The following is a 9,478-nucleotide window of genomic DNA, read 5'->3' on the forward strand; positions in this document are numbered from 1 at the left end:
ATATATATATAATATATCTTTTATTTTTATGAAATATAAAAAGTTTTCTCACAGTCGATAATTCAGTTTTGTGAGCACGAAATCTTGCGGAACATACATTTACTATCCTATACCATCCTGTATATTATCTGTGGGTGAAGTTGGGTGAAATTAATGTCACTTCAATACACTAGTGTTATTTTAGTGGAGCTGGAACCGCAGGTTTTAAACATTTAATTGTTGATTATTTTTGTAATTGCTAATATAACAGAAAAATTTCATTAATATTTGTAGTAAAATATTAATAATTAGTTATCAATTTTACACCTCATATGACGTCATATTCAAAAAATTAAACAGACACATGTTACACCGGTTCCAATATTTTTTTTTTCTTTTTACGTCAATACATTTACAATTTGTATAATGATTAAAGTTGTTTTCCATATATGTAATGATTTATATCAAAGATTATATCAAATAGTATCGTAATAACTATGTTAATGTACTTACTGAGATAATAATCGTAATATGTAATCTCTTATTGGAATTTCTAACCTTCTATGTAAACCCGGTATTTGAAAAAAATCGTCAAATATTTTTTATCAAAGAATACTTTTCGTTGTTAAATCTCTCAGCTAACAAGTATTTAAAACATTTGATTAAAATTTTACAATAATATACATTTTTTGCTTTTTCTTACTTTGCAGTAATGATGATATAAAAGTTATGATGCAACACTGGAAGATACTTATATAAATATAAAACAACAATAAGAGTAATTTATAAGAAAAAAAATATGTTCCTGGGTAATAGAGTATTTATATATATATATACATATATATGTTAAAAAGTATAGAAGTATTATAATATTATATATATAAGTACTATAATATTATATTTATATTTATATATATTATATTATATATATATATATTATAATACTTTTAAAATATAATATTTATTTGTATAATAAATGTCATTGGAAAATATTAATATGTTATAGATATTAATCAATAGATAGTATCTAATTCACAATGAGCACAAGTATGAGTGATGTACAAGGTTCCTTAAAGGAAGCTCTATATGAAACATTGACAGGAATCTTGTCTCCACATCGAGATATTCGACAAGCAGCTGAACAAAGAATTCAAGCACTCGAAGTTACAGAAGAATTTGGTATTCATCTTACTGAATTCGTGATTGATCCTCATGGTCATTTACCAATTAGGCAATTAGCGTCTATACTTTTAAAGCAGTATGTAGAAACACATTGGACTTCACTAGCTGAAAAATTTAGGCCACCTGAATTAAAACAAGTGACTAAAGAAAGAATTAAAGAGTTGTTACCACTTGGATTATGCGAACCTATTAGTAAGGTACTAGATTCTCTAATACCTTTGTTATAATATATTTTATTATATATAATTTTTTATTTATTTAACATATCTGTCTATTAATTTAGGTACGTACAGCAGTAGCCTACGCAATATCTGGTATAGCACATTGGGATTGGCCTGAAAATTGGTCTGGATTATTTGATATATTAGTTAATTGTTTGAGTGGAGAAAGCGAATATGCTGTTCATGGGGCAATGAGAGTTTTAACAGAATTCACTCGTGATCTTACCGATACTCAATTACCAAATGTTGGTCCTGTTATATTACAAGAGATGTATAGAATCTTTCAGAGTGAGAGTGTAAGTTTACTGAAATATTTTGCAATATTCATTTTATGTTATTGATTTAAAAAAGTATTAAACTTGATATATTATATAGCAATATTCGATCAGAACACGTGGACGTGCAGTTGAAATTTTTACGATCATCACAAATCTCGTAGCTGCTACAGGAATTTATCATAAAGGATTTATAGAACAATATCTGCAACCAGTTATTCCTATGTTTTGTGAAAAATTTGTTCAGTGCCTCCGTGTCTCTAATGGTCCAACAAGTGACAGTGGACTTAAAACTGATATTATCAAAGCCATAAACTGCCTTGTTACAAAGTTACCTAAATATGTATCCAACTTTTTACCTCAAATGTTACCACCGGTTTGGGAAACATTAACTGAAAGTGCAAAGATTTATCAAGAAGAAACAGTAAATGGAACTACAGAAACAAATAATAAAGAAGTAGATTCCGATGGTATGTTAAAAATTGTACAAAATAAAAACCTAATACAGATGTCAGCAATTATTAGTTTTTTATTGTTTTCAGGTGAAATTATTAATTTTAACAATCTTATCATTGCTATATTTGAATTTGTTCATTCTATTATTGAACATAAAAAGTTTTCAAACCTTGTCAACAATTTACTACAGGAAATAATATATTATTTAATCATTTTTATGCAAATAACGGATGAACAGATCGAGTTATGGACAACTAATCCTAATCAATTTGTAGAAGAAGATGATCAGTGTTTGTTCGCTTATAACGTGAGAATATCGGCACAGGAATTCCTAGCAGTAAGTATACAAGATTCGATTGAATTAGAACGGATTATATATAAATATTTTATTCAGGGTGTCATCAGTCATTTCGAGGAAAGAGCAGTGAATGCACTTTGCGAAGCAATTACGCGGCATATTGAAGCTACAAATAGACTACAAGCTGGAGGAGATGATAACAGCAGTATTGAAAATTGGTGGAAAATACATGAATCTTCCATATTAACATTGAGTATTACAAGAGATATAGTGATAGAAAAACAACAAGAAGGATTATTGCAATTTGATATTATTAGATTTATGGATACTGTTGTGTTAAATAATTTGAATGATTCAAGTAATGAAAATATTGTTTAAACGCAATTATGTTAAAAGACGTAATTTAATTTTCATATTATTTTATTTACACAATATTTATTTTTTGTAGGTGCGCCACCATTACTTCTTGGTCGTTGTTTATGCGTCGGTGGAAGGTATGCTCAATTAATGCCACCTGAAATGAGCTCAAGATTTCTAGAAGCAACAGTTAATGGCTTACAAGAAAATCAACCGTCATGTATTCGTATAAGCGCCGTTAAAGCTATCTATTGGTTTTGTGAGATATCCTGTGCAGATGCTAATAATCCTACTAATAATATTATCAGATCTCACTTACCTAATATATTTCAAGGATTGTTTAATTTATCTAGTCAAGCATCTACGGAAGTTCTAATATTAGTCATGGAAACATTTCAAACAGTAATATCGGTAATTATAATAGCAAAATATTTACCATACTCACAATATATATCTTTTTTTATTTCAAGTTAGAATACATTTTAAAATTCATTTAAATTTTACAGTTGGATAAAGCATTTACTGCTTCTGTAGAAAATAAAATATGTCCATTAACGATTGCAGTTTTTTTAAAGTTTCATAGTGATCCAGTAATATTAGATTTATGTCAGAATATATTTAAAGAATTAACTCAAAATTCTAATTGCATCGAACCTCTGCAAACTCGTTTAATACCAACTTTAGTGAGTATGATGGCTGTTACGCCTATGGATAAATCGAAGGATGGTATGCGAATTTCTGTGTAAATACATAGTATGTATTTATTCCGGAAATATATTAATGTTTATTTTTATTAGAGGGAGCTCGCGGGGTAGCTTTGGATATCTTACAAGTTCTCGTTCAATATTCACCAAGACCATTAAGTAATGCTTTGATTGAAACTGCCTTTCCTGCTGCTTGTCATTGCATTCTTAATTCCGAAGATAATGGGACACTACAAAGTGGAGGAGAAGTGATACGTACGTATTTATCTGTGGCTGCACGCCAAGTCACTACTCATAGAGACAGCGATGGTCAAACTGGATTACAATATATCTTGCAAATAATTGCACAGTTATTAAATCCTCAGGTAATATTGTAACATAAATATTGTATTTTTTAATTCGCGATGAAATATCTATTGAAATAGTAACTTGTTATATATTTATAGTCTAGCGAATTCACAGCAACCTTCGTTGGCCGTTTAGTAACGACTTTGATACGAAACGTTGGAAGTACATTGGGAGAAAATCTTGATCTGTTATTAAAAGCTGTTCTTAGTAAAATGCAAAGGGCTGAAACATTAACAGTCATGCAAAGTTTGATCATGATATATGCACATCTTATAAATACAGAGTTTGATGCTGTTTTAAATTTCTTGTCAACGGTACCTGGCCCCACTGGGCAAAGTGCTCTTGCCTTTGTGTTGTCTGAATGGGTTAGCAGACAACATCTTTTTTTTGGTAGATATGAACGTAAAGTAGCTACTGTAGCATTATGTAAGATACTGGAACATGGTGTGACACACGATGACTCTAGATTGAAAGAAATCACTGTAAAAGGGGACCAAATATTTTCTGGTAAGGAATTAATTGAGTATTATTCTCTTTGAGTAAACTACAAAGTAAAATATTTTATTTATCATGATTGTATTGTTTTCATTTGATCTTTATTGGAATAAATAAAAAAGAAATGTTCGTTCGTGCGCGTGCATACCTAAGCGTATATACACACTTGTATATATGTACTTTGTATATAGGAAATGAAGCTGGTGTAAGGACCAGAAGTAAAGCAGAAGCACAACCTTTTCAATGGACTACCGTGCCTGTTCTTGTTAAGATCTTTAAATTAATAATTAATGAACTGTCAAATGATATCGAAATAATTAATGCCACTCAAGAAAGTGAGGTATGCATATCTATTATAATTATAGATAAAATAGATAATAAGCCTATTTAAATTTATTCAAATGTTATCAAAAATAGAATTTAACATGTAATATTAATATGAAACATTGAATTTTCAGGTATCCGATGACGATGATGACGATACTGAAGGAAATGAAACTTTAATAGATCCAGGAAATGAATCTACTTTATTACGTAAGATTTTATGAAGTTTAAATTGTTTTGATTCATTTTATATAATGTATTTTCTTCTGTATGTGTACAGGGTTACAATTTGCTTATGTATGTAACTGAATAAGTCTACACATATACATATTAATAATTTTCTTTTTTTTATACGCAGACATAGAAGGGGAAGAAGATGATAATGAAGAGGAAGAAGATCCAGATCTTCTGCAAGATTCCATTTATCATTTAAATCTTGGCCAATATTTACGAGATTTTCTTTCCAATTTTTCAACCCATCATTGTTTTCCTGTATACATTCAACATCTTAATAATCCAGAGCGCAAAGTCTTGAACACTTTAAATATTAATTCAACATATATGTAACAGATTGTTGATATAATAATAATGATACAATTTTTCTATTTGATAAAGGATTATTAAAACAACTTTTGTTTTTCTGAGTTACTTACTTTCTGTAGCGATTAATATCTTTTCCATAAATTTTTATGTTTCTTTTTTATGTAGAGAATAATAATATGTACGTATACTTTGCAAGTAAAATTCGTATATTCCCGCGCGAAATTGGAAGATGCGCAAGACGTTACTGCGCAAATACTACTTTGACGCTTCATTGTATGCATGATGCGTAACAGAATCAGATATAAGTAAGATCGATACTTTTGACAAAGATTTGATTATATTTCATTTGAACAATATTTTTAATTATTTTATATTATCAAAATGGAAATGGAAGATGCTGAAAATTTATCAAAGCCGACGGGAACTACTCGAATTGAAAAAAATCCTGTTGACTATGACGAAGACAGAGTAAGGTTAGAATATTTTCGGTTGTGTCAAATGTCAAATTTTGAATATAATAATTTTGTTTGTATCTTGGATTTTAATTCTTTAGTTTCCTTTTGTATCGCGTGATGCTCGAATAAAAAATCAACGTTCAACAAGTCGAAGTTAACAAACATCATATTTGACTCAACCTATTAAGTAAAGTAATTTCAGCAAATAATTTCCATTAATACCATTATTTCAGATGCATGAGATGACAGCTTCTTATTCGGAAATATCATTCGATTCGCAATCTTCTCCGCCAGTTTCTGAGTTAAGGTCGCTCATCGAATCTCCTGATATAGATGGAAAATATTTGGGAGAATGTCTAGAAAAGATGAATGGGATCGGAAATAGGCCAGACCAATTAGATTTAAGAAGTAGAGATTCTAGTCCAAACGAAGAAGAGGATTTAGATCCACCAAGTTATCATAAAGCTATGGGTTATTTACAATTGGAAGGAACGGTAATGCAGGATGGAGATATGGTTTTATTTGTAACGGAAGACTTGGAAAATAAGATTAAATTGTCCAGTCCGGTTACAAAAAAGGGAGAAACTCCTTCTTTCCCAGGATCACGAAGTTCCACTCCTTGTTTATATAGACAAGCATTAACGCCACAGTTACCTTTATTGGATCATAACGTATTAAACGAATTAGAAATGGAAGCGAGAAAGATAGCTACTTCTGTTGATGCTCTTACAGAAAATCTTGCTGCTATTTTACACAGTGTATGTAATTTTTTAATTTACTTTACCAATGAATCGAACAATCTGTGATAATATAAAATTATAATCTTTACAGGCATCTGCGCTTACGGTAGGTTGTTTGGAAACTTATAGAGATGCAGTATGTAAGACTTGCGATGCCGTAGATCACAATATAAAATCCATGTATCAATTAATGGCAAAATGCGAAGAATTATCAAAATATATGGCACCGATTTATAAGTTGGCAGAGCAAATGTAAGTATTTATGTATTATTAACAAAAAGACATCATATTTATGAATGAAAAATTATCATTTTTAAATTGACGTATAAATTGTATCACATCGTACGAAATTGAAGTTTAAGTTTCGATCGTATATCCGTTTTTATCCATTTGTTTGATTACGGATCATTTTGAAACGAGACTTAATGAAGATGAAAGATTAAATGAAGAAAGGACAGATGCCATGGTAAATGAAAAATAAAAGTTGTTTCAGTTAATTTCGTTGCAACGATTTCTATAAATATTAAAACAGATCAAACAGTCATTTCGCTCTGTATGCATAGTCTCGTATTCGCCGGCTCACTATACCGAACCCGTTTCGCTTGCGTTTCAGTAAGGAGATGAAGAGGATGCTGGAACTGTTTGAGAGCGCAATGAATTTGTAAAGATAGAAGCCACCTTATGACATCAACTTCTTGTTTTTTTAAGCGGTGCAGTTTCTCAAACGCTTTTGTGATCGTTCTTTGTGAACTCGTAAAAAATCGATATCGTTGACAACATTTATCTTGTTAGATTCATCGAAATAGTTAAAATGATCATTTTCTACTTATCGATCATTCATTGTTATTAATTATAGAGCTGGTAATATTAGATTCGTCACAAGATAGATCGATTATTTTAAACTAACAATAAGATTAGTGTCGTTATATCATCATAAATTCGTCAGGATATGTATATGATTTATTTATAGATTAATCCTTGTTACATTGTACAAATTGTTATATCATGCGATTGTTTTGTTATACGAATAAACGATGATCAGATGTACACGAAAGGTACGCTTAACACGTTGGATGTCGGACTATTTTCACGTGATTCAACGTGTTAAAGAACTTTTTCTCGATCTTCATCAACGTTCTTGTTGACCGTGGTCAACTCTTTGGCTATGGTCAAAAAGGGAAGTAGGAAGGAGGGAGAAAAAAGGGCTGACTCGTGCGCACGAGACGGCATAATGACCGACGATAAATAAAAGATGGTGCGGCAGATAGCTGCCCTGTTTTACCTCGACCCGCTTTTACGAAACCCGATCGTCTCACGGCCACCCTTTGCCGAGCGTTACCGCGAACTTCAAACCGACGTGATTACGTATGCGATTGCGTGTTTGCTGCGTGCATTTCAAAAAGATATCGTCAAGTCAACGCACTTTTGGAAACTAATCTCTTCTCGACGAGATCTGCTCTTTCTAAGAAAGTTTGGAGCAAAGAAAGAAGCAGAATAAAAAACAAAAAAAGAAAAGAAAAAAGAAACGAGAGTTACGTATATATCCTTGAGAACGATGACATCTTCCTTTCTTCGAAGCTTGATCGCAAAGTTATTCATTTCGTCGTCTTTGATCATTTCCCGTTAGACTCTTCGCAGTTTCTTATCGTTAGCAAATTACTTGGAGCTTGGGAGTACATTCTCTTGAGGGATGTAAGGTCGATGAGAAGCGAAGAGAGAAAGAGAAAGAGAGAAAAAAAGAGTCAGAAAGAACTAAAGACAGAAATACGTTTGGCAATACGTACTACGAGGAGAAGCTATGGTGAAAGAAAATGAAACAAACGGGAACACGTGACTGCGTCGTCGCACAAATACCGCCAAATTCCAGTGTTCGCCTCTCGCATCGGTTAGCTTGTGCGAACATACGAATCGCAAGATTGCGGCGATGTCGGAGATGCAGAAAAGGTAAACTACAAATGCTCGACAGATCACAGGCCGCTAATTAAAAATCTCCTCGTCACCACGAAAGCTTTCCTCTTTTGGTAAGAGACAGAAGTATATCTACCCCTTTTCGTTTTCTTTTTCTCTCTCGTTCTATCTTCAACGCTCTCCTACATCCTACTACCCACTCTTTTCGAAAGCTGCTCACGGCAAAAGGCAAGAAACCGTCTGTTATCTTCGGTTCCTTTTCTTTCTTCGTCCCTTTTATCTTCTAGTCTTTTTCGCACGTGTTTTTCACCATCATCGTAGATCGCGTATCCGAACTCGATGTATGCATGTAAGCGCGTACCTTTGCGTACGTGGTCATTGTCCCTCTATGTTACTTTCTGCCTGTCTCTTTTCTCTTCCGTCTCATTATCCTTAACTAATGAGTTACGACCCCTTTTCGAAGTGCGCGCGTGCATCCGCCCTTGTCTCTTCGTTGCACGCCAATGAGAAAGACAAAGAAAAAAGGATTCTTCTGTGGTTCTGTTTTCTTTTTTTCTGATTTATCCTTACTCGAAGAAACTCCAAGATAAATTCTTTTCGACGTCTTTCTCGATCGATCCTCCAACGTTTTTCAATGCAATGGACAAGGGAGAAAAATGAAGGTAGAAAAATATCGATTTTTTTTCATTCATAGTCGAATGACGAAAAGTTCCGCGCTTTAATTTCCGGATAAAAGAGGATCAACTTTGATATCGATTTTATTACAGTCAATTCCTATCTTACGTTTCCAACTGAACAATTTTTCTATGATTCATACTATTCTCTTTCTCTCTTTTTCTCTTTCCCTTTCTTTTTTACGGGAATCGGCCGATAATCAGGCATCTGTCGTAAAAATGGTTCGTCCGATATACGGAATGCGTACGTATTAGAAAGATCGCAAGTGGTAAAGGAGAACCGTCCGAGGCCAAAATTTCATAATCCCAGTCTTAACAAGAAAAGTTGCATAAAAAGCGACTGAAAAGTTGTGAAGTTTTCCCGCCGCCGTCTCGCTTGTAATCCAGCCGCTCCAACCCTTCCTCATCGCGCCGTCCTCGAAGCCCACTCATAATTACCAAAGTTAATTTGCGAAGCGCGATTTAATTGGTTGGTTCTTGAAGGTTCCTTAAACTTCAGAAAGAGAGAGAGAGAGAGAG

At 32.6% G+C, this 9,478-nt stretch overlaps 2 protein-coding genes across 5 annotated transcripts; both read left to right on the plus strand.

Moving 5' to 3' along the window:
* The first annotated feature begins 97 nt into the window (after positions 1–97).
* Positions 98–5,283, plus strand: LOC127061990 (importin-9). Of its 3 annotated transcripts, none has more exons than XM_050989528.1 (14): positions 105–201; positions 690–788; positions 986–1,358; positions 1,445–1,678; positions 1,758–2,127; positions 2,200–2,450; positions 2,508–2,769; positions 2,860–3,179; positions 3,275–3,494; positions 3,566–3,837; positions 3,919–4,327; positions 4,507–4,655; positions 4,774–4,849; positions 4,998–5,283. In XM_050989528.1, the coding sequence occupies exons 3-14, from the start codon at positions 1,017–1,019 to the stop codon at positions 5,204–5,206; spliced, it is 3,114 nt and encodes a 1,037-aa protein (XP_050845485.1). In that variant the 5' UTR covers positions 105–201; positions 690–788; positions 986–1,016; the 3' UTR covers positions 5,207–5,283. The 3 variants fall into 3 exon arrangements, with proteins under 3 accessions (XP_050845488.1, XP_050845485.1, XP_050845486.1); XM_050989529.1 differs by lacking the exon at positions 105–201 and adding an exon at positions 219–553; XM_050989531.1 differs by lacking the exon at positions 690–788 and having other exon boundaries at positions 98–201.
* A 138-nt stretch (positions 5,284–5,421) lies between these two features.
* Positions 5,422–7,444, plus strand: LOC127061991 (BLOC-1-related complex subunit 6). 2 transcript variants are annotated; one of them, XM_050989532.1, is made up of 4 exons: positions 5,422–5,650; positions 5,871–6,395; positions 6,469–6,629; positions 6,991–7,444. In XM_050989532.1, the coding sequence occupies exons 1-4, from the start codon at positions 5,564–5,566 to the stop codon at positions 7,040–7,042; spliced, it is 825 nt and encodes a 274-aa protein (XP_050845489.1). In that variant the 5' UTR covers positions 5,422–5,563; the 3' UTR covers positions 7,043–7,444. The 2 variants fall into 2 exon arrangements, with proteins under 2 accessions (XP_050845489.1, XP_050845490.1); XM_050989533.1 differs by having other exon boundaries at positions 5,490–5,655.
* The last annotated feature ends 2,034 nt before the right edge of the window (positions 7,445–9,478 follow it).

Source organism: Vespula vulgaris, chromosome 2 (genome assembly GCF_905475345.1).
Source record: "Vespula vulgaris chromosome 2, iyVesVulg1.1, whole genome shotgun sequence".
Classification (NCBI taxonomy): domain Eukaryota; kingdom Metazoa; phylum Arthropoda; class Insecta; order Hymenoptera; family Vespidae; genus Vespula; species Vespula vulgaris.